This window comes from Vanellus vanellus, assembly GCF_965231255.1.
Source record: "Vanellus vanellus genome assembly, chromosome: 5".
NCBI lineage: Eukaryota > Metazoa > Chordata > Aves > Charadriiformes > Charadriidae > Vanellus > Vanellus vanellus.
In genome coordinates this window covers 69,421,667-69,444,561 of record NC_138910.1, presented here as the reverse complement: position 1 = coordinate 69,444,561, position 22,895 = coordinate 69,421,667, and the positions used below count along the sequence as shown (strand labels likewise).

General features: G+C 61.2%; 2 protein-coding genes across 6 annotated transcripts; both read right to left on the bottom strand.

Annotated features, from left to right (window-relative positions):
* Positions 1 to 82: 82 nt before the first annotated feature.
* On the bottom strand, positions 83 to 6,024 carry MPL (MPL proto-oncogene, thrombopoietin receptor). 5 transcript variants are annotated; one of them, XM_082483786.1, is made up of 13 exons: positions 5,398 to 5,409; positions 3,715 to 3,922; positions 3,496 to 3,637; positions 2,991 to 3,080; positions 2,512 to 2,777; positions 2,279 to 2,435; positions 1,998 to 2,127; positions 1,510 to 1,682; positions 1,275 to 1,417; positions 960 to 1,119; positions 683 to 770; positions 474 to 561; positions 83 to 365 (listed from the first exon to the last, which is right to left on the bottom strand). In XM_082483786.1, exons 2-13 carry the CDS (start codon positions 3,805 to 3,807, stop codon positions 171 to 173), a joined length of 1,725 nt encoding a protein of 574 aa, XP_082339912.1. In that variant the 5' UTR covers positions 3,808 to 3,922; positions 5,398 to 5,409; the 3' UTR covers positions 83 to 170. The 5 variants fall into 5 exon arrangements, 4 of the variants coding, with proteins under 4 accessions (XP_082339912.1, XP_082339911.1, XP_082339913.1 ...); XM_082483785.1 differs by lacking the exons at positions 3,715 to 3,922; positions 5,398 to 5,409 and adding an exon at positions 5,791 to 6,024 and having other exon boundaries at positions 2,987 to 3,162; XM_082483787.1 differs by lacking the exons at positions 3,715 to 3,922; positions 5,398 to 5,409 and adding an exon at positions 5,791 to 5,929.
* A 792-nt stretch (positions 6,025 to 6,816) lies between these two features.
* TIE1 (tyrosine kinase with immunoglobulin like and EGF like domains 1) lies at positions 6,817 to 20,273 on the bottom strand (the record flags this gene model as incomplete). The annotated part of the gene is given in 24 exon segments (XM_082484339.1): positions 6,817 to 8,472; positions 8,724 to 8,823; positions 9,087 to 9,183; positions 9,307 to 9,347; positions 9,601 to 9,671; positions 9,832 to 9,945; positions 10,074 to 10,264; positions 10,375 to 10,485; positions 10,628 to 10,838; positions 11,059 to 11,252; positions 11,787 to 12,077; positions 13,168 to 13,458; positions 13,583 to 13,720; positions 13,910 to 14,068; positions 14,309 to 14,453; positions 14,609 to 14,754; positions 15,135 to 15,263; positions 15,455 to 15,595; positions 15,885 to 16,016; positions 16,114 to 16,269; positions 16,377 to 16,487; positions 19,398 to 19,685; positions 20,178 to 20,256; positions 20,259 to 20,273. Coding segments are annotated over 24 exon segments (3,423 nt in total). The 3' UTR covers positions 6,817 to 8,400.
* Between the last annotated feature and the right edge of the window lie 2,622 nt (positions 20,274 to 22,895).

Below are 22,895 nucleotides of genomic sequence, written 5' to 3'. Positions count from 1 at the left end.
GTGAGTGAGTGAGGCGGTGGGTGAGTGAGGTGGGCGGGCAGCGCCGCTTCGCTTTCCTGGGGGCCGGGGCCGGGGCCGGGGCTGGGGCCGGGCGCCGCGCGCCGCGAAGGAGAGAGGAGGCCGGGTGGTTGTGAGTCTCGTTTATGTCGGGGTGGCTCGGGTAGGGCGGCTCAGGGCGGCCCGCGCGGCTCCCAGCCGCTCATGAGCAGGTAGGACTGGTTGGCGATGTCGGTGCTGGGCAGCCGGCCGGCAGCGTGCTCCGGCGGGGGCGGCGCGCCCGTCTCCCCCCGCGGGCCGGGCAGCACCTCCAGCAGGCAGGGCAGGACGGTCTCCTCCTCCGGCGGCTGCTTGTAGAAGGCGTTGGCCTGAGGGGGGGGGGGGGGGGGAGACAGAGGGAGCGCGATGGGGGCTGCCCTTCGAGCTGCCCCCCGGGGGGCGCTCAGCCGTGGTGGGCCCAGCCCCGGCCCCCTCACCTGGCCGTGCTTGCCGCTTTCGCGGAGGAAGCTGCCCAGTGTGCGGTGCAGGTCGGGGACGGGGGGCCAGAGCTTCCGCTTCACGTTGCTGGGTGCGGGGAAGGGGACATCGAAGGCAAAGCCCAGTCCTGGGGTGCCCTGACGCCTCCGGGCAGGGTGCGCAGGGCTGGTGTTGCACCCTCCCCACCTGCCCTAGGCACAGCCCTTACCTGTAGAGGGAGGGGAAGGTGCACCGCAGCCCCAGGAGCACTCCTGTGAAGAGCAGCGGCACCACCGTAACACTCGGGATGACCCAGCCTGCATCAGAAGAGGAGCACTGGGACTGTAGCCCTCCCATATCTCCCCAAACCTGCCAGTACTGAGCCCTTTTTCAGCCTAGTCATCCTCTGCCCGGCGCTCCCCATCCCATTTCCAGCGCTCTCGGTCTTCTGCCCTCAGCCATGTGGCTCCTCTGGCTGCAGTCTCCACTTCTGCCCTGTCCCTTACCTGCATTGGCCATGGCATCAACCACGACAGGTTCGGACCAGGCACTCCAGCTGCCCTGGTACCACGGCCCGCTGGGCTGGGCCCGCACTTGGGCATGGTAGCGGGCACCTGGCCGTAGGTCCAGGACTTCTTTCCTGGCTGCCCGCGGGACCTGCAGGACCTGTGGGGCAGAGCCTAGCTGGTGATGATGGCTGCTGCAGGGTGGCCGAGGGGCAGCACTGGGGTTTGGGTCCGTGCTGCCTGACCCTATGCGGGCCATGTGCTGGCAGTGGAGATGGGCAGAGCTGCTCAGGGGACCCCTGGCCATTCCTTTACCTTCCAGTCATGGCTGTTCTCCACAGCATAGCGGACCTGGTAGTCCAGCTGCTCTGCCAGTGCCTCCAGGGGTGGCAGCCACTGCAGGCTCAGCCGGCCCTGCGACACCATTGCCTGCACGAGCTGTGGGGAATCTGTGAGCACTGTTGGGGACAGGGGCGTGTCATTGCCATGGAATGGGACATGTGTCCCCTGCCAGCTGGGCAAGGGCAGGGGCCGTGGCTGGTGCACTCACCGGCCTGGTGCAGCCAGAAGGGCTCCTTGAAGTAGCTGAGCATGGACGGTGTGTGGGACTGGGTGATGTTCACCAGGATGGAGATGGCACTGCCAGCCCTGGGCTGGAAGGTGCAGGTGTGGGTACCCTTTGCCCCCACGCTCACCTCCTCGCACCGGTGCCATGCATCTTCCCTGAGCGAGGAGCGGGGAGGCAGTCAGCCCCACTGTGGTGACTCCACTCTCCTTGCCCACTGCCAGCCCTGCCCTGGGGCCACCCTGTCCCCCCAGCCAGCTCCTCCTGCACTTGCTCGGCAAAGCCAGCGCTGCCTATAGCCAGAGGGGCAGTGGGGCTGGGAGTGGTGATGAGGAGGTGTGAGGTTGATGGTGGCAGGGCAGGGCACGAAGCCAGGTGGTGCAGTGTGGGATGTGGGACACTGAGCAGGGCTGGCGGTCCCTGAGATGTGCCACCCCTCTGCCTGAGCACCATGTTCCCACCATGCCCCTTACCTTGTGCCAGCCCCACTCGGAGGAGGACGGTAAAAGAGCTGGTGGGAGTTGTGGGACTCTGCAGGGTCCCAGTTCCACTCGCAGCGCACGTGCTGCAGGTCAGGGGTGCTGCAGCACAGCCCGATGTCTCCTAGGCAGGCAAGAGCCAGGGCAGGGAGTGGGCTGCTTCCCCCTGACCCCCCAAAACCTGGGTGCTGCACCTTGCCTACCACAGGACCCCCACCCTTCGCAGCCCCAGGTGTGGCTACCTCCCCACTGTGCCTGTGGGGATGGCCGCTCACCGGAGGAGCGAGGTGTCTCTGCAGCCACTGCCTGCGACCAGGGTCCCCAGATGCCATCCATAGAAGTGCCATCAGGCTTGCTGCGCACCTGGATGTGGTACTTCACTCCTGGCTGCAGGTCCCGGAGGACCACCCAAGTGTTGGCCTGGACGAGCCCCTGCAGGAGAGGGGCCAGGCTGGGGAGTGGCTGCAGCCCCCAAATCTCCCTGCCCATCCCTGGCCCCACTATGTACCTGCCCTGCTCCTGGGGAGGCTGCGGCTGCCCCAGCTGTGGGTGCGTGGGTGCTGAGGCCTGGATGAATGGAGGGGTCCCCGGGGTGCTGCCTACCAGGGTCCAACGCAGTGCTGCAGAGCGTCTCTGGGGAGGTGGCAGGGCAGCACCGCACCTCGTAGAGGAAGAAGTTCAGGTAGTCAGTGAGTGGTGGCTGCCATGACACGTAGAGCTGCCCCACAGCCCCAGCCCAGTGGGCCGTGATGTTCACTGGGGGGGCGATGAGACCTGTGGGGAAAGTGCCGGGGTGATTGCCCTCCTGCAGGAGGCCCTGTCTGGCACCTCCTAGTCCTGCTGGGGGACAGCCGGTGGTCCCCCCCAGGGCTGTCTCTGTGCCCAGGGTGCTGCCGCTCCTTGTGGTGGGCACAAGGACGGGGCACCCAGGTCTGGGGACTGTCCTGGTGTCACAGGGATATTGCCCAGTGGGAGGGACTCACCCACCGCGTCCACGCTGAGCTCTCGCTGGTACTTGGTCTGGTTCGTGGTGGTGTCCAGGACGCGGAGGTGGAGCTGGGTGAAGAGCCGCACGTCCTGTCCAGGGAAGACGCAGACATACCGTGTCCTGCCGACCCCATAGCGCCACGTGGTGACCATGCATGCTGTGGGCACATCCCTGAGGAACAGAGAACAGGGCCCTGCAGCACCCCATGCCTCCTGCCCAGGGCCGGGACGGAGGAGAGGGGACCTGGGGCATGACACCGAGACACTGGTGTCACCAGCTCCTTCCCTGTGCCCCCATCCACTGCAGAGCACTGTCCCCATGGCACTGCTGGACAGCCAAGGTTCCAGCCCTGCTGCAGGGTGTGTGGTGGCTGCTGTGTAGCTCCCATGGGCTCTCCACCATCTTTCCTTGCAGCTGGGAGCCACCAGGGTGACACGGAGAGCTGTGGCACCCTGACCCCGCTGCTCCCTGTGCTGGCAAGGCTGTGTCCCCACCACCTCCTACCTGCTGTACCAGTAGTAGAAGTGGCACATCCTGCTGGCCGCTGCCTCCTCCTCCTCCTCCTCATCCCAGAAGCAGGTGAGGTCCTCAAAGGAGCGGGAGAAGCAGAGGATGTCCTCGGGCACCCCTGCCAGCAGCGCAGCATCTGGGAGGAGTGTAGGCATGAAGGAGACCCTGGACATAAACCCATCCTCATCCCACCTATGTTCCCCCACCCCATACCTGCTGGCCAGCTCGCCCCTGAGGCCAGTCTCTGCAGGCACCTGGGGTAGTGTGGGCATGGCTGTGACACAGGTGTCTCCAACAGCTTGGCATGGCAGGGAGGGACACAGCATGCGTGCTGGCTGCTGGCTTGCACCAGGGTCCTGGCTGGCAGCAGGGCTCCCCCCCAGCCGGCCCCACTGCTCCCCCCTCCTCAGCGTGTGGGGTCCTTCAGGACAAACAAACATCCCAAAATAGCCCTGTGGTTGGAGGGGGGCTCAGGGCCCGGCGATCAAGGGGAAGCACCCCTGCCCTGCTCACGCCGGAAGGTGCGCGGAAGTGAGATAAGGAGGAGCAGTGCCCCGGGGAGAGGGAAAGGGCCTCGGGGCTGGCGTGGGGGCGTGTGGTCCTGAGCAGGGGGAGATGCTCAAACCCCGGCCCAGGGACTGCTTGGAGGGCTGTGGGTTTCTCTGCCCCACTCAGCAAGCCGCCCTCCCTGTCATTGCAGAGATGAACTGGAGCATCACACCCTGCAGGATCTCCATGCCACCAGTGGCTTTGCTGGCACATGGATGCCTGTGAGGGGACAAATGCCCCAAGATGCAGACGTGTGAAGCACAGGGGTGGCCTTGCTGCCCCCAGCATTGCTCCAGTACTCCCTTCTCCCCCACTGCCTCTGCCCTGGGACCTGCTCCAGCCTTCCTTCTCCTCCTCTTCCTCCTAGGATTTGACCCCTTCCCCACGGGCTGTCCCCAGCTGCAGGACCCCACAACAAGCCCCCTGCCAGTGCCCCCCTGCCCTGCTCCAAGTGCTGAGTACATCTGTTCTCTGCTATACACCCCCTGCACTGCCAGTTGAGCCTGCCCTGGGTGACAAATAATGGACAGCCCCCAAATGTCCTTGCAGCCTTCTCGGTGTCCCTCTGCTCTCCCTGTCCCTTCCCTTGCTCTGATCCCCCCAGCCCTGTTCCTCCTTTCCCAGCCCTGTGTTGCCTTCCTCCCCCAGCCCACGCTCCCCCCGCAGACCACAGATTCCTCTACACCTGCTCTTCCCTTTTTGCACCCCATTGCCTTCACCCCAGGCCTCATGCCAGCTCTGTGACCCCCCCCCCCCCAGCTCCCAGTGCCAGGGAGACAGGTCCCAGCAGCCCTGCGGCACAGGAACCCATGGCATCGGTGGGAGGCCACACTGGTCCTGTGGGCTACCAGACCACCTCTGCTGGGCACAGGCCGTTTCCTAGGAAGAGCGGCCAGACAGCTCTGCATCCCACATCAGCCACGCTCAGGCAGAGCCCTGCCAAGCCAGCGGTGGGCTCAGGGCACGGCGATGTCGCAGACGCTGCAGGCAGAGGGAGGACAAGCCCAACCTCAACCTACCTCCTACTGCCCCTACTCAAAATGTGCTCCCGAGCCTGCCGTGGCCAGAGACCTGGGGTGGGGCTGGAGAGACAAGCAGGAGATCGACAGAATTTTGTTCAGTTAATGCTTTTTATGGTGTTAGAGAAAGTGTTAAAAGGTCTAAGGAGGGGTTCAAAGAAAGCTCAGACACCCAAAATGGGAGAAAGCTGGGAAGTGGCTCTGGCAGGCACAGTGAGCCAGGTTGGGGCCAGCTACCGGCTGAGCTGAGGATGCCCAGTGGGGCAGTGAGATCACACAAGGCTGGCGTGGGAGCACTGGGATTAGCCTGGCAGTGCCGCCGTGTTACCCGTGGTGCAGAGCCCTGCAGTCAGACGTTAGCTTGAATTTTGCTCAGACCCTTGTCATTGTAAGTCCAAGAACCTCTGATGAGCGAGGAGCCCCTCTGCTACCTGCATGGGACTGGGAGTCATGGCTGTCATCCAAAAGGGACACCTGGGGGCTGCTGGGTCCTGCCTGCGGAGAGCAGGGATGTCCCTTTGCTCCGGGCACCCCAGGGTGTCCCACAGGTGAAAAGGGCTCTCCATTGCCCACTCTGAACACCCCCTGCACACCCTCCTGGGTTCCCCCCCTCCCCAGCCCTGCAGATTTTGGCTGCGGTGAAGTGCTCGCTGCCCGTGCCTGGCATGCCGGCTCCTCTCTGGCCCATCCTTTGAGAGAGAAAATGGCCCCAAGGACCTACCTTGGGATGTCACCGGCTCGGGGGCTGATGGCAGGCTGTGGAGGCTGAGCAGGATGGCAGGGAGCAGCGAGGGCAGCCAGCCCCGGTGCAGGCAGGCTGCCATCCTGCAACCAGTGTGCCGGGGCCGCGTGTGCCGTGCTCAGCCCTTCCCAGCGCCCGGGAGCTGCAGCGGTTCCTCTGGGTGATACTTTTATCTGGGAAGTGGTGGCTGTGCAGCTCAGGAAGCCTGGCTGGAGGCTCCCCCCACCCCATCACCGACACTTCCCCGTGCCCAAAACCACCGTCCCACGGCCCCTCCGCCACCAGCCGCAGTGCCAAGAGAGACTGCTCCTATCAGATAGGCGGCACGTCCTGCCCTTGTGGCCACCGGCATGCCGGGAGGCTGGAGTAGGAAGAAAAACAACCCCTGAGAAACCATGGAGGCCCCCACATAGGGCAGGCTTGTTGGGGTCTGTAGGCACACGGGAGCATGGGGCCATGGGGTGGCTGCTCCAACTCCATCCCGCCCTATGCCACCTGGCACTGGTGTAGGCCAGGTCTGCTCTGCATGGCCCAGCAGCACTGTCCCTGTGGCTGTACCAGGAGGAGGGCTGCGAGCACAGGGGGATGCACAGCTGCTAGTGGTGCTGGTGCAGAAGCAGGGCCACCATAGTGGGGTCCCGCAGGCATGCTCAGCCTCTTGCCAATCCACCACCGCCACTTGGTGCAGGTGGCCAGAGGGGTGTCCCACCCTGCTGGGGTGCAGCACTGGGGTGCAGCACTGTGGCGCAGCCCAGGGAGCACCAGCCAGGGCACGAGGAGCTGCTCGTCCCCACCACAGCAAGGGTGAATTGGGTTCTCCTTGCCCTGCAGGCAGGGACAGCACTTGAGGAACCAAGGGGAGATGGGAACAGCCAGCACCAATTTGTCACAGTCAAATTTTGTCAAACCAGTCCCACTTCCTTCTCCACCTGGCTACTGGGCTTTGCCGTCAGGGAGGCAAAAAGCAGAAAGCCCTTGGTTTGAGCAGGGCTGATGACGCTGCCTCAGATGCTGTTCCCAGCCAGCAGCGCAGGAGGTGCAGAGACAGTGGCATGTGTCAGGCTGCCTGCGAAGGCTGGTCCCCATCACTGTTTCACCTCCTCAGTGATGGGGCAGAGAGGCTGCTTACTAACGGCTGCAGTTGACACCAAAGAGCACTGGAGGCCAGAATGGGAAATCAAAATGGTATTGACAGGGTTGAAACACCTTCTGGGGAAAAAAGACTCTTGCCCAGAAGGTGAAATGCAAATGCCCCTGCCTTCGGCTGGGAAACTGGGCTCCGGATGAGCAGCCCGTGTGTCCCATGGACCGCAGAAGGTGGCTAGACAGGCAGCTAGATGGCATGCCTAGGGCTCAGGAAGTTGAAGCCAACAGCGATGAAGCCCACCCACTGTCAATATAACAAATGGCAGCAGTGCAGGATGAGGGACGGCAGCCTGGGGCAGGAGCTCCCGTGGGAGGGTCAGCACAGAGCCCAGGCAATCCTTAAGGGACCATCACGTGAGACGGAATCGCCCCAGTGGCACGCGTTCAAGCAGGCTGGTCAAACAGTCCCTTTGCAAGACACAGGGAGTAACCCGACGGCTCGGCACAGCGCTGGGCAGGTGCCAGCTGGCCGGGGTGGGAAGGGTGTGGAGCTGCACAGCCCCACAGAGACCGAACGGTGGAGCAGGGCCATCCCTGTGAAGAGCGGCCAGCCAAGGGGAAGCTGCAGGAACAGTTTTCAAGCATGCGAGAGGTGGCTGTGCAGAGGAAGGACATAGTCTGTTTGCCATATTCCTTGAGGACAGGACAAAGTCTCAAATTGCAGGGGGAGAGATCCCAGATGGATACTAAGAAAACCCATCCCCATGGCATGATGAGACCTGGGGTTTGTCTGGGGATACTGGGGCATCCCTGGGGATCATCAGAGGACCCCGATGGGGACAGGATCCCGAGGAGTGCCCACCATGGCAGCAGACCATCGGGGCCCTTCATCCTGTTCCTTGGTGCCATCAGGGAGGCAGAGCTGGGTCCCCACCTCCCCTCCTCTGGACCCGGCTGCATGTTGCACTACATTTATTGTCCATAAGGCAGAGCTGGCACCTCTGAAGGGTTACTGCAGAGCTGGAGGCTGTGCACAGCCAACGCCGTCCCTTGTCCCAGGGTGGCCCCGTCCTATGACCACTTCAGGCCCAGAGCACACTGAGAGCCACGGGGCAGGCAGCTGCTGGGTCACTCCTTCCCCTCTGTTTCCAAAGCTTGGGCATTTGTGTCCATGGGCAGCAGTTCCCTGGCTCTTGAACCCTTTTCCTGCCCGCTCTGCTGCAAACGCCCTGCTGCTGCTTGTCCTTGGGGGCCATCCCAACATGTCCCCTAGCAGCGTGGAGCTGTGTCGGTGGCCGGTGGCACATCAGCGTGGCCAGCACATGCTGGGTGGGCAGCCAGGGAGGGAATGGCACAGTCCTGCTGCAGGGAAGGCGCTCTCAGGAAGGGGCACCGGCTTTTGGCTGCTCAGCCCCGGAGGGGGACGGGCAACCCCTGGTTCCCACAGCACTGTCCCAGCAGGCTGGGGCCAGTGTTCCCCCTCTGTGCGGTGCCGGCACAGCCTCACGCCTCCTCAGCGGTGGCATCGATCCCTGCGTAGGTGAAGTTCTCGAACAGAGCCATGTTCACGTAGGCCTGTAGGGGAACCCCAGACAGGAGCCAGTTGTGGCAGTGTCCCCCATCTACCTCCCATCTCCACCGGCATGCTCCCCACCGGGGAGGTGATGGGGATCCCCACACCCAAAAAGTGATGCCAGGGTTACCCCCATGCATGGTGGGGGTCACAGAGGTTCTGCTGCTCCCCCCTTGAGCCCAAGGGATGCTCCAGCATTCGGACAAGCCCTGCGCAGGTTGAGCATCCCTCCCGCTGAGCCACCGCCACTCACCTTCCTGGCCTCCAGCATGCGGATGAGCTGCATGGAGATCTGGGCGAAGGGTGGGCGCTCGTAGGGGCGGTCGCGCCAGCACTGTCGCATCAGCTCGTACCTGGGGGCAGAGAGTCAGCGGCAGTTCAGCGTGCATGGGGGGAGAGGGGGCAGAAAAGCTGTTTGTGGGAGATGGAGGGGAGGAGGCAGGAAACTAAAGCCTGGGAAGGGTGTCTGGGGTGTGGGACCCCAGCTCATCCCCCAGCCACAGTACAGAGAGGAACCAGGCAGGAGCTACTACTGCAAGTCGGTGGGAACCCCATGGGACAGTGCAGTCAGGGGGACATGGGTGCTGCCATCAGCTGGGGCTCTCTGCCCACTTACACTTCATCATCGCAGTTGCGCGGCTTCTCCATACGGTAGCCCTGGGGCAGCTTCTCATAGAGCTCGGCACACGTCATCCCGCAATACGGTGTCCCCCCTGCGGCCAGAGACACACAGCTGGCTGTGGTGGGGATGGTCCCCAGAGTGTCCCCTCCGGGGCTGCAGGAGGATCAGACCTGCAGGGACCTGAGTGGAAGCAAGGGACACAGAAAAGCCTTACCCAAGCTGACGATCTCCCAGAGCAGGACACCGAACGACCACCTGAAAGGGCAAGAGCCAAGACTGTGATGGAGCCCCCAGCCATGCTCAGCTGATGAGTATGGGGCAAAGCCCACGGTGCAGTGGGCAGCCAGGGCTTGGGATGAGCCGGCAGCTCCCGAGGAAGGTGGATCAGCATCACCTCCTGCCCTTGCAGCACCCAGAGCAAAAGCATTGCTGCACTGACCACCCTGGAGAGGGACGGAGGCGGCTGCGGCCATGCCCCAGCCCCAGTGCCCCTGCCTGGAGGACTTACACATCACTCTTGGTGGTGTACACACTGTAGTTCAGGGACTCGATGGCCATCCAGCGAACTGGCAAGCGGCCCTGGGGAAACAGAGTAACTGTCAGGGAGGGGGATGCCCCACGGACAGAGGGCAGCCGTGACCCAGCTGGTCCTGGTACGGTGGGTCATTCCCACTGACAGCGGGGGTCCTGCCCAGCATGTCAGTGCAGGCCCCACGGAGATGCATCGCTTCTGCCTCACCATTGTCTTCTTCACATAGACCTCCTCCCCTCTGGAGAGGCCGAAGTCGGCAATCTTGGAGGCCAGGTTTTCTCCTACCAGGATATTCCTGGCTGCCAAGTCCCTGTGAATGAACTGAAAGGGGCCATCAGTCAGCAAGGAGCCACGCGCTCCCTCCTGCTGGCCCCAGGGGTCTCGTGCCCTGATGGGGAGTCCCCTGGCCGCAGGGGAAGGATGCTCAGTGGAGCTTGCTGGAAATGTACCTGCTTCTCACTTAGGTACTGCATCCCCTTGGCCACGTCCGAAGCAAACTGGAGGAGCTGCTGGGAGGTGAGGGTGGAGGCGGTGCCGTGCTCCTTGGCAAAGGCTGGGTCTGTCTCCAAGACTCGGCTTTTGCGGAGGAAATCAAGGAGGTTTCCATAGGGAGCATACTCAATGGCGATGTACAGGTAGCCTGGGGGGCAGGAGGAGGTTGGGCTTGTGGGGCTCTCCCCAGCAAAGAGGAATACACAGCTGGGCAGAGGCCGTGGGGCTGGGGAGAGGGGAGAGGGGGACAGCCCTCACCCTTGTTCTCACAGGCACCCAGCAAGTTGATGATGTTGGGGTGATGGCCCAGTTTGCACAGCACCTCCAGCTCCCCGGCAAAGTCCCGATGGTCGTTCTCTGAAGCAAATTCTGGAAGAAAAGAAGGGATGGATACCTCAGTCCTACAACAAGGGTCCTGCTCTGCTCCTCTGCCAATGGCTCCTGCCCCTCCTCAGCCCTGAGCACGGCCCAGGATGCAGCTGCATCCCCCCAGCCATCCTCCCACACTCACCTTTCAGCATCTTGATGGCTGCATTCATTTTCAGGCCGTCCTTTTTGATCATGGCCCTGATGACTTGCCCGAAGTTGCCCTCCCCGATCATGTCCTCAAACTTGATGTCTTCCCACTCCAGGATGGGATAGCTGAGGGGCTCGGGCTGCGGCTTGGGCCGGCGCGTCAGGGTCAGGGTCCCCGAGTTGAACTGCAGGATGGTCTCTTCCCCCTGGCAGATGGGAGCGGGTGAGGTTAGAGGCACCGGGCACCCCTCTGCCCACGCGGCAGTCCCGGCAGGGCAGGGTTGTGGGCAAGGGTGGGCTCCGCACCCTCTCTGCGTGGAAGTGAGGTCTGGCTGCATCCGGACTGGAGGCTATGGAGCGTGACCTGGATCGGGCTGGGACGTGGGGAGCTGGGGACACGGTCCTGGTGGGGCAGGCGGCACTCACCGAGCCAGACTGGTATGTAAAGGTGCGTCGCCGGTGGAAAAAATTCTTCTTGATGAGGAAAAGCGCCAGGAGGGCAAAGAGGATGGTGAGGCAGGTGACAGACACGGAGCCAACGATGGCCAAGAGCAACTGCTGGTCTATTCCCCCTTGCTCGGTGCTCTGGCTGCCCAGGCTGGGTGGCACGCTCAGCGCTCCTGCCGAAAGGAGGGATGAAGGGTCGTGGTCCACAGCCAAGCCCTGCCCAGGCTGCACGGGTGGCCAAGCACCAAGACAGCAGCCTTCTCCCAGCACCCTGGGACCCCATGAAGACACCACAACCACATCCCAAGCTCCTGGTGCCATGGTGGCACAGGGGTGAGGATGTCAGTGCCCAGGCCCTGCCACTGAACCCAACAGTTTCTGGACCTCCAACCAGCTCTTGGTCCAGCCACCAGATCCCGTGCCAGCTCTACACTGCTCCTTTAGCCCCGTGCACACTGTGTCACCCTCTGGCCAAGGCAGAACCACTCTGTGGGTGCCGTGCTGTCACGATGCCACCCCCACCCTGTCAGAACTAGGAGGAGCAGGATTTCTGAAGATACCCACAAGTGTTTTGGACTTGGGCTGCTCCTTCAGAGCCACTCTCTGAGGTCATCACAAGCACCCTGGTCACTCTTTTCTGACCCAGATGCTGAGCCCAAGCTCCAGCAGAGCTGTGAGCCCCCTGACTGCTGGGACACCCCTCTCACCATCCCCCAGGGTCTTGGCTTTCACAGGCTGGCTCCATTCCCCCGGGACATGGGAGTTGGCCCGGACGCGAAACTGGTAGCTGGTGCTGGCATTGAGGCCCACGACGATCTTGGTGGTCTCGGCGCCGCTGTCGGTGTCAATCCACTGGGGCTCACTGGTGCCCCCCACCTGCTGCAGCTCCACAATGTACTTGGTGATGCCCCCATTGGGGTACTCGGGGACCTGCCAGGAGAGCCTGATGGCGGTGTCAGACACGGACTCTGCCAAGAGTGACCGCGGGGAGGAGGGCCCTGGGACAAGGAGAGGAAAGCGTCAGCCCCAGGACAGGGCTCCTGCCATTGCAGGGGCTGAGCACTGGTGTGAAGACTGGATCCCATGGATGGCGATGGCAATGGCAACCAAAGCCGTGCCAGGTTTGAGCGACCTCCAGGGACACCTGGCCCGTGCTTAGGTGGAGGCAGGAGGAGGTGGACATGGACTCTGCGGCCAGGAGTGGCTCTCTGGGTACAACAACAGGGCAGGACTGCACCCACAAACACTCCAAGACTCAGGGACTGTCAAGCTAGAAATCTCTGTATTGACTATCTCTTGCGATGTTTTCTTTCTTCAGCCCTCCCTCACACACAGCAGGTTTTGAGTATCTTACCATTCCCACAGCCTCCTCTGAGCCTTCTCCATCCTGCCCACATCCCTAAACCCGGATCCCCAAATCACACAAAGCTTTTACAAGCAGCAAGTGGAGAAACCCTCACAGCCTCCAAGCCTGATGCCCACCAGCCCTCCTAAAGTGTAGCGGCCAGAACTGAGCCACACTGAAGGCCTCATGCACTCCTTCCCCTTTCGCTGCCAGAAAGATTGGTCAGGCTGATGCTCCGCCTCCCCACGGTCTCCCATCCACATGGGGGGTTGCATGCATGTGTGTGCGTACCCATAGGAGCAACTGCACATCTCCCCAAGCCCCAGTGACCATCCAGCAAAATTACCAGGCAGTGGGGTTAAAGTGAACCAAAGGGAAATACTTTTTTCATGCAATGTATAATTGTATCAAGGAACTTATTGCTACAGGGTGTTGTAAAAGCTGCAAGTATAGAGAGGTCCATCAGGGCTTGAGCAAGGGTGTGGAGGACAAGTCTGTTTGTGAGCATCACTCGTGATAGCCTGAATGTCATGTTCAGCTTAGGATGTTTCTCAGCTACTTGGTGCTGGAGGCTGCAGGGTCTAGCAGGGAAAGGAGGACCCATTCTCCCCCAAGCAGCTGTTCATGCTCTATCAGAGGTGGGATACAGGAGCAACCAGACCTGGGGATGGTTGCTGTTACAATTATAACTGATTTATCATTGCAATTCCCTGTAATAATTCCCCATGTTCGTCTGGACCTACCTTTGCTGTTGATCATGACCTTGTAGAGATCAGAGGGGGGCCCCAGGCTGGCGCAGTGGTACACCAGCACCTCCAGCCCATACTCTTTGTTGAACTCCAGGTCCCCGATGCGGGCAGAGAGCACAGAGATGGACGTGATGTTTTTCTCACAGACTAGCCGCCTTGCAGAGTCGAAGAGACGGACAATGAACCCGTGTGCTGGCTCATGGTTACTTGGTAATTTCCAGTTGACGTGAAGTGTGTTTTTCTCCTCTATGGACCAGCCTTCGATCACTGGCTTGACTGTGGGCTCTGCAAATAAAAAAGCAGCAAAAACCTCATGGCGCATTAGTGCCACTGCTTTGCAGACCCTGCGCCATGCAGGGTTAGAGGTAGGGTTGCTGTCAGGGTCAGGGTCAGGGAGGTGAAGGCTCACCAAGGCACTCTGTCACCATGACAGCCTCGGGCCCCTTGCTGCCCTCCCCACCATCCCCTGGCCGGCTCAGCTGCACCTTGACGATGTAGGCAGTCACTGGACGGAGGTTCATGAGGGTGATGTTCTCGCTGTTGTCAACTGTAGCCAATTGGACATGTCAAAACCATGCCGATGCCCCACAATCTGCCCCGCCACTGGCACCCACCTCAGCATCACCATGGGGGTCCTGGGATGGAAACCTCTGCCCACCTCAGACTCCCACTGGCTGGTGCAGCCGTAGTCTCCAGCCCAGGTTCTCCTGCCCCCCAGCCCCTGGCAGACACATACCCACAATGGATGACCATGCTGAGGTGTCGTCCTTGGGCTTGTAGAGCAGCTTGATGGAGGTGATGGGTCCATCGCCAGAGAAGCAGTCCACGGGTGACACCACGAGCTGACGGCTCTGCTTGGCCAGCAGCCGGGGGGGGCTCAGGGGCGCTGGCGGCACTTGGGGGGAAGGAGGGAATGACACCAGTGGGACTGGGAGCAATGAGGAGCAGAGTGTGCCAGCTCTTGGCATCTTCCAGATTTGTCAGGGAAGTCTTTTATTACCACCCAAACCTGTCTGCTGGCACTGTGGCACACGATGGTTGGCACCCAGTCCAGTGCGGGAGGTTTGGCATTGACAGACTGTGCTGCCCCCAGCAACCCTGGCTCATCCCACTCATGCCATCACCTTTTCCTCACCTCGGATGTTGACCTTGACTTTCCGGCTGTCCTGACCACCGGTCGTGGAAACCCGGCATTCCCAGAGCCCTGTGTCTGCCTTTGTCAGGTGCTGCACCTGAAACTCACAGGTGATCTGCCCTGGCTCGATGATGGCTTTGATGAGCTGCAGGCACAGAAGATGCTGTCAGTCCCCCCAGCTCAGCCCCCCGGCTCCCTGTCCCAGCCTGAAGCTGCCCAGCAGACCAGTGGGGAGACAGGTGCTTTTGAGGGAGCTGGCAACACAGGGATGATGGTGGGACAAGGGCATGGGGGCGGTACCTTGAGCACGGTGCCATCAGCCTTGCGTAGCTCCACACTGTCACTGGCAGGCAGTGGGTTGCCAGTGGCCACGCAGCTGACAACAGGCTCTGAGCCCAGGTTGAACTCCAGCTCCGAGGCCAGTTGGATGATCTGGGGGAACCGGTCTGGCATAGAGAAATCAACATTAGGGCTGGCCCTGCTCCTCCCCAGGCACAAGAGAGGCTGGTACCTTTCCTGCTCCCGGCTACAGCCAGATGCTGGTGCCAGGGGGACAGTGCCAGATGCTGTGGTCCAACCCCGATCCCCACCCCATGTGCTGGGCTCAGTGATGCTCTTGGCATGGCTCATCCCAGGGGGCCAGACCAGATGGTTCCCTTGCAGCGCCCTGGTTTCCATAGGGCTGGGGGCTATTTCTGCAGGCAAGGGCAGGATGCTGAGCCAGCTGGCAAGGCTGGTAGCTGATGGCCCCCCCAAGTCACCAGTGAGAAAGGAGCCAGAGCTGACCTGAGGACAGAAACCCACTGCAGCCCCGCGCCAGCCTCACCTGACTTCTCACAGTGCTGCCCGTGCCAGCCCGCTGGGCAGACACAGCCGCTGAAGCGGTTACAGCTGCCTCCATTTCGGCAGGTGCACCCCAGGGCGCAGTTGGGGCCATAGTATCCCGGGAGACAGGCTGCGGGAAGAGGAGAGCCTGCTGCTACCCCGGTCATGGTGCAGGACCATGGACGCAGAGACTGTGGGCAGCTGGTGCAGGCGGCAGCACCGCTCAGCCCACACCAATTCTCAGGCTGGGAGAGGTTTGCATAGGCCCCGGAGGAAGCCCAGGCTGGATGGGTGAGCTGATGGACAACCATGTCCCCGTACCTTGGTTGCAGCGGGAGCCACTCCAGCCGGAGGCGCAGGAGCAGCCGTAAGGGTCCGGCAGGCAGAAGCTCAGCCCCCTGCAGCCCTGGGCTCTCTGGCATGTCTCCTGGCAGTTGCGGCCAAACTGGCCTTCCCGGCAGGCTGGAAAAACAAGCGTGGTCTGCCCTCACCTTCCATTCACCCATGCACTGCTTGTGCATGACACGGCGCTGGCTCGGCTGCCTCGAGCACCATATAATTGCCCTGAGTAGGCACAGGAGCCGTGTCCTGCTGAGAAGGTGGATGTTCCAGCCCTGCTCCAGAAATGGTGGGCACTGCGGGTGGGGAGGCACTAGGGATGCGCGCGGAGTTTCTGGCCACGGTGCCCAGATCTGGGGGTGCAGCGGGGCCCCCACATACAACTCCTGCTGATGGGCAGCTCGGCACCTACCTCGCTCGCAGCGGGTGCCCATGAACCCAGGAGGGCAGACGCATTCGCCAACATGGTCGTGGCAGATCCCACCATTCAGACAGTCTGGACAGTCCTTCTCACAGGACAGTCCCCACTTCTTTGCGGGGCAGGCTGTGGAGAGAGTAGAGCGGGAGCAGGGTGGCACCAGGCCAGAGGGCAGGGTACGGCCCCCTGTCCCCGCATCCTGGGGAGCCAAGATCCCGCTCACCTCTCACAATCAGGCGGTAGAAAGCGCTCCACAGAGGGCTGTCCCCCATGAACGTGGCGCTGTAGACACCGTTTTCGCTCACGCTGACGTTGGGGAGTGTCAGGGTGACGAGGTCACCCCGCACCTCGCCCCGGTCCGTGGTCTGGTAGTAAGTGCCTGCAAGGGGGCAGAGGGTGACCCGGGGCCCCCCAAACCCCTGGGGCCAGTGGCAGGCACTGGCTGGGAGCCACCCCAGCCCCGTGCCTTCTCTTGGGGACACTTGCCATTTCTTTTCCACATAACATCCGTCTGCTTCCTCTTGAGGACCCTGGCAGAGAAGGTGGCCGGCTCAGCGATGTTCACAGACTGTGTGGCCTTCACTGGGAAGAGGTGGGCTGTGGAGGAGGAGGAGAAGGAGCAGGCTGAACAGCAGTCACCACCAAGAGCACTCATGCCCAAGGGCAGTGCTGGCACCCCCAGACCACCCACCCCAAAACATGGCCCTGGCGCAGCCCAGCACCCACTACACGTCTCTGCTGCACGCCACCCTGCGGGACCAGTGCCCCTGTCACGGCTCTTTTCCTGATTTCCCAGGTGTTGGGGCATGTGGCAGCAATGACTTCTCACAGCATTCATGTGAGTCAGCCAGAACCCAGCTTGGAGCACAAACGGGGCTATAAATACGTTCAGTCCTGGGAAGCCAAGCCCTGGGTGTGCCAGGACAGACACAAAAGAGGGCACAGGCGGGCGCTGGCTCTGGGAGCCTGCCAGCGCGCCAGCTTGCACACACTAGAAGCAGCTACGTCGGCTTGGAGCTAAGGCACATCCATCCCCACGTCCTGCCCCGGCGAGGCTGGGGGCCGGGAGGAAGCGGCACACGCCGCAGACGCCCGGGGAAGGGCACCACAGGTCAGGCATCCCAGTAATTCCCCAGAATGGCCTCCCCACCTGTCCCTCTAGTTGGGATTGTTCTACCACGGCCTTTGCAGTCCCTTGTAAAGGGCACACAGATGTGGCCCCCATCCACGACTGCTTGTTCAGCTGTTTGTAGCCACAACCGGTGGCACAGGTCCCCGCAGAGACCCCGTGCCATGCCAGTGGGGACTTTCCTGTGTGACACGAACCACAAATTAACTCCTATTTTTGCTCCCTTTCTTTTAGTCAGTTATTTACCCATTCAAAGACCTCTCCTGCCATCCCCTGGGTGCGGAGTTGCTCCAAAAGAGCCTTTGAAAGGGGATTTCCCCGGTTTTCTCCAGGAACCCGAGCAGACCGTGTCAACTGGGTCATCCACTGGAGACCCTCCCACCGCAAACTCACACTGCCTCTTTCTCAGGGACCACATATAACCACAAATTCTGCTCTTTATTACGGTTTCTACTAATTTGCTCGCTTGTGATTTGGGTTTACAGCCCTGTGACACCCTACCCAGAAAGCTTTTAGGAAAGGCTGGTGTCCCACAAGCAGCCCTGCCGCCCGTCCTCCGCTCACGCCCCACAGGCAGCGGCACAGCCCTGCTCACAGCAAGCCCCGTCTGGCAATGCCGTGCTCTTCTGTTCGGCTGTTTATCGCCTGTCTCCTGCTATCAGCTCTGGCATTTTAGACAGATCCCCCAGCAAGTTTCCCCAATTTCTCTATTGTGCAAATGGATGCAAAAATAAAAGGATTTGGCCTTTCTGCAATTGTTTTTTCTGAGCTTCTTTCTGCCCTGGATATTGTAAGAAAGAGTTTACTGCCAGATTTGAAACCTTCTGAAATTGCTCCTCAGGATCTCTTTGGTCTGCTTTACTTTGTTTTTACAGCAAAACTTCCAAAGTTTATCATCCTTCCTATGTTCTTCCTCATGCATGACCTTTCAGGAGATGCCAGCTTTCCTCTAACAGCATTCCCCACCCGCTGCTTCTTCACCCTGGCCTGCTTTGGTGCGCTCTCGGGCTTAACAGGAGAGACGATATGCACCAACCCTCCCTGGTGGGTTCTGTACACAGCCCTCCCTCCCCCTGCAAAGACCTAATACTTTTGCTTACTTTTTCCTTTTTTTTTTTTTTTTATTTCTCCCTCTCTAAATTAAAAGGGCAACAGCAGCTCGTTTGGCACTTGGAAAAAAGCCACTTGTCACTCCCACAGGGGCTTGGACCCAGACACCGACCAGTTCCTCCACAGCGCTTTTTTGGCCTGGCTATGTCGTCCCAGGAGCGGGGAGCTGGCTGGGAGCCCCCCCACCCCATGGGACACCCTGTCACACTGATGGAACCCCAGAGCCATCACCTCCCTCCATGACTTATATATGGGGACACCTGGGGGTGCAGAAGCCCCTCTGCACTCCTCACCCCCTGCCGCCGGCCATCCTCCCCCCTGCTGTCTCCGGGTGTCTCTGCTTCCCTCCCTCGGCACGTCTGTGCCATTCTGCTTGCCCAGACCGACCGGCTCTGTTTCCGATAGGGTCACTGCTGTTTTCAGATTGCTCCTTGGAGGATGCGTGGACCCCACTGGCAGCCTCTGTTCCCCAGCTTGGAGATCCTAGAGCTGCTTGCTAAAGCTCTGGTTTAACACAGGCAGGAAAACTTTTATCCCTCATTCTCAGCAAAAAGTCAACTGTTTTAGCCAAAACTTTCTAAAAAAGAACTGGAAAAGCATCCTGAGGCAAAAGCCAGGGGGTGGGTGGCACTGTGGGAGAGTGCTGACCCAGGTGGTATCCCTGCCGCTGGCCAGCCCAGGGAGGCCCTTTGGCTTATATGGCCCAAAATGGGAGTGGGAGACAAGAGCCCAGTGCTGCCTTTGGCTGCGGTGTGCCCTGGTGGTGCCTCTTGGCAAGACACCATTGCTGGAGCCGCGACACTGCTGCTGCAGCACGGTGCTCACCAAGCGCCCGGGAAGGCTTCCGGAGATGCGCCCTGGCACTACCTCCTCCCCAGGAGCCTGTGGCAGGGGCACGAGGCTGGCATGGCTCCGATGGGCTGCCCCCAACCCTGGTTAATGATTTCCAGACCCCACCGCCTCCTCCAAGGGTGCCCGACTTCATCTTGGACCTTGCCCTGCTCCTGGGCACCGTTCCCAGCCCAGCCGGCTGCCCGCACTGCTGCCCGTCCCCGCGCACTTCTGCAGGTCTTGGCAGCGCTCCTCTAGCTGAACATCCCTCCCCTCTCCACTCCACTGGTGCCAGTGGACCCCAAACCTAGCCTGTAGGTCACCACCGTCCCTCTGCCACGCCAGCTGGCACTGGGCTTGCGAAGACGGAGCAGGCAGCTCCCATGTGGACCCAGCTGGCAGTCGCGGGGCTGCCCGCCGCCCCCCAAGCCGCTCACCGTTGTGGCTGTTGTGCACGTAGACCACCTGGGCCTGCTCGGTCGGGGTGCGCCCCAGGCAGTAGAGGATCCCCACTAGGTCAGCCATGGAGAAGCCCCTGGCCTGGACATGATTGCTGCGGTTGCGGTAGTTTTGGAAGCCTGTCTTGGGGTGCGTCATCACGATCTTGTTCTCCCGCTCGATCTGCAGGTAGCTCACCTCGCGTTCCCCCATGACACAGGAGAGGAAGAAGTCAGAGTGGGACAGGCTCTGCACGTTGGCGATCAGGGTGATGTCCAGGATGGCCCCTGGGGCAGGGGAGCACAAGAGCACATCTCAGCTGGACAAGGGTACAGCGATCCCAGTCCTGCCTCAGGGCCGACCCCATCACCAAGATGTCACCCCCTTTCCAGGACATTTTTGCCACCCCCAGCCCAGGAGGCACAGCCAGGGCACAGCCAGGTTGGGTGCAGATGCATTGGGATGACATGGTGGGCATTTCCACTCTCCTTTTGGAGATCCCCATGGGCTCAGCCCCCCACCATGAGCCAAGTGTGCAGCAGGATGGGGTGCTCAGGGCCCCTCTCCTTCCACAGGCTGTCCATGCCCCAGCCTCGGCTGGGGAGAGGCAGGCAGGGAAGGCACCGCCGGACTCTGAGGTCTCCAAATGGCCGATCACAAACCTCCTCCCTCCAAACCCTGCTCTGATGGCGCCACAGAGCTCCCACTGCTGCCTCGTCCCACCAAGCCTCCCTGGGGCAGGGGCTGCTCCCCGGGGCAGAGGGAAAGAGGCGATTTACCTGCCAGCCATGGGAGGAGAAGCAGAAGATAAACCTGGAGTCCCATGTCCTTGGTCCGTGTCCTGAATCTGGCAGAGGTCAGAAAATCCACGGCATGTCCCAGCCACAGGGGTCAGAGCTGGAGGCCACAGCTGCTCAGGGGCTTCATGTGAGCAGCAGCTCAGGACCCTTCCTCCATGCCCATGCCCTCCATCTTGTCTCTGCTTTGCTGCTCGGAGTCCAGGGCAGCTGGGACCACCTCCTCTGGTGCATAGCCTGGGCACGACGAGGAAGATGCCCCCTTCCCCACTTGCTCAGTGGCTACCTGGCTGCTCAGGAGTAGGACTTGGTGGCGAAGAGGCTACTGAGGTCCCCTGCCCAGAGGCAGCTCTCCCAGGGAGCTGGTGCCCACCCCTCCAGGGCTAGGGCTGGGTGCTCAGGGGTCCCCAAGCCATGCTGAGTCCCCCAGCCTGGCTGGGAGGTGTCCCAACCCCCCTCCTAGCCTGCTGTGCAGAGGGTCTCATGCCCCAGCCCGCCCGGGCAGCAGCATCCCCGTCCCCTCGGTGCAGCCCGGCGGCTGACGGCTGTGGGAAGGGCTCTCTGGAGCCGGGAAAGGAAAGGGGCCAAGGGGCCGTGGCTGGCGGCGGCGGCGGAGCCAAATCCTGTTTCCCATGCGGCGTTTCCTGCTCTCCACCCATTGTTCGGAGACGGCCCTGACTCCAGGAGCCGGCAGGAGCGGCCCTGCGCAAGCTGTCCCCGGTGAGCGGCGTGTGGCGATGCTGAGGCCGTACACACCTCGTGACACCTTGGCCTCCTGCCGCCACGAGCCGGGGTGCCGAGGCACGGCCCCACCTGGGCTCCATGTTATGCCGGGGCCTGACTCACGCCTGCAGCGGCCCATCGTGGGGCCGCTGTCTGGGTTGAAAGGGGCTGAGCAGGAGCACAAGCAGGGCGACAAAAAGCCAGTCAGCCACTGCCAAGGGAGAAAACCCCTCCACATTGCAGTAAACATGTCTGGGAGGAAGTGCAAAGCAGCAGAAAGCCTGGCTTTCCCACGCACAGCGCCGGCACGGGCACCAGCGCCAGCACGGCCCCGCTGCCCCCCCAGCCCCAGGGGGTCCCTCACCCCAGCCCTCCTGCGAGGCTGCCCCGGCCTCCGTCGGGCTCCGGGCTCTTCGCCTGGCAAACGAAAGGCATTTCCCAGAAATCACCGTCAGCTTCACCTGCCAAACCTCACGCTGCTTCACAAATCGAACTGTTCCCACGTGAAAGCCAGGGCTGCCGGGGAGCAAAGCCTCATGTTTTGGTGTGTCCCGAGCCCATGCCGTATCCGGCCAAAAATCTAAAGCACACATGGAGAGGAAAGGGAAATCCATTCATCGCTTCCGACTATTTGCAGCGCGCTCTGGGGCCGCGCGGTGCCCATGGCGTGCCGAGGGAGGGATGGCAGCGGGCAGGGGCTCCCCCGGCGCAGCCACCCGGCCACCCTGCAGCAGGAGGGATGGAGAAAATCTGAAAAAGAGGGACACCAGATGCAGCCGCCCCTATTTGCCTGGAAAGCCAAGCACGATGGGTTGCCGTGGGCTGTGCATAGGTGAGGGGCTCTGTTTTTGGGACACCCCTGGGGACACTTGAGACATAACCATAATGTCAATGTGGAGCATGAGGCCACCCCGCAGGGGAATGCGCAGGGGCTGGGCAGACGAAGCTGATCCCTCCTGCTGTCGGTGCCCTCCTGGGAAGCCCCACATCCCCACTTGCCTGGCCAACCCCGAGCTCATCTGCAAGCACGTTGGGTCAGGGACTCATCTGCACACTCAGTACAGCTGCAGGAAGGGGACAGATGCACAAATAGGTAAATAAATGGCTTCTTCTCCTGGTTCACTGGCTGTCGAGGCCAGTCATGCTCAGAACTGGAATCACCATCGTGCCACTGTGTGCTTACACGTGCTGTGCCTGGGGAAGCAACTCGTTCTGTGCTCCCCCAGCAGCACACAGAGCTGTGGGTTACAATGCACGCTCTGAAGCGTCCTCCAAGAGGATCCGTTTGAGGACAGGATTATTTACACAGAACAAACACGCTTTATGGGAGGGCTTTGCAACTGCAACTCTTACTGCCTGAGGGGAACCGGTGCATTGCTTTGCTTTTTTGGGGAATGGGAGCCATTTGAGGTCAGCTCTCCGCACCAGGTGATGCCCAGGAGATTTCAGGGATCCATCGAGGCATCTGACCCAAGCTGATTTGTCCACTTGCATTTTTTTCCTGGGAATACCTGGATAAGAATGTCTATCTGTGCAGATCCCTCAAGTTGGAGATGGGGTAGGAAACCTCTCCGGGAGGTTTTGTGGGACACCCAGTCAGGACCCTACAGCTACAGTTTAACCTTACGTATCTCCAGAGGAGGAACCAGGGAGCTGCCTGCAGCCGAGCCCAGCCAAAACAGCTCGCCACACTTGCTCTCCTGTAATATAGAAAGCTCCAGCTGCCCAACCCACAGCACACTAAAAGCACCTGAATTTCTGCTGATTTCACAAGACCTCAACTTTTTCGCTGAATCACGACGGACTAAAAAAAAAAAAAAAAGAGTGACAAAAATACCCCTTTTTGTTATCATTTGCACATTCTAATGCACGGCACTGCATGCCAGAAACCATAACGCACCGATACGTTTCCTGATAGGAAATGCAAACGCCCTGTGAATCCACCGAGGGGCTGGGCTGCCGCAGCAACATTTTCTA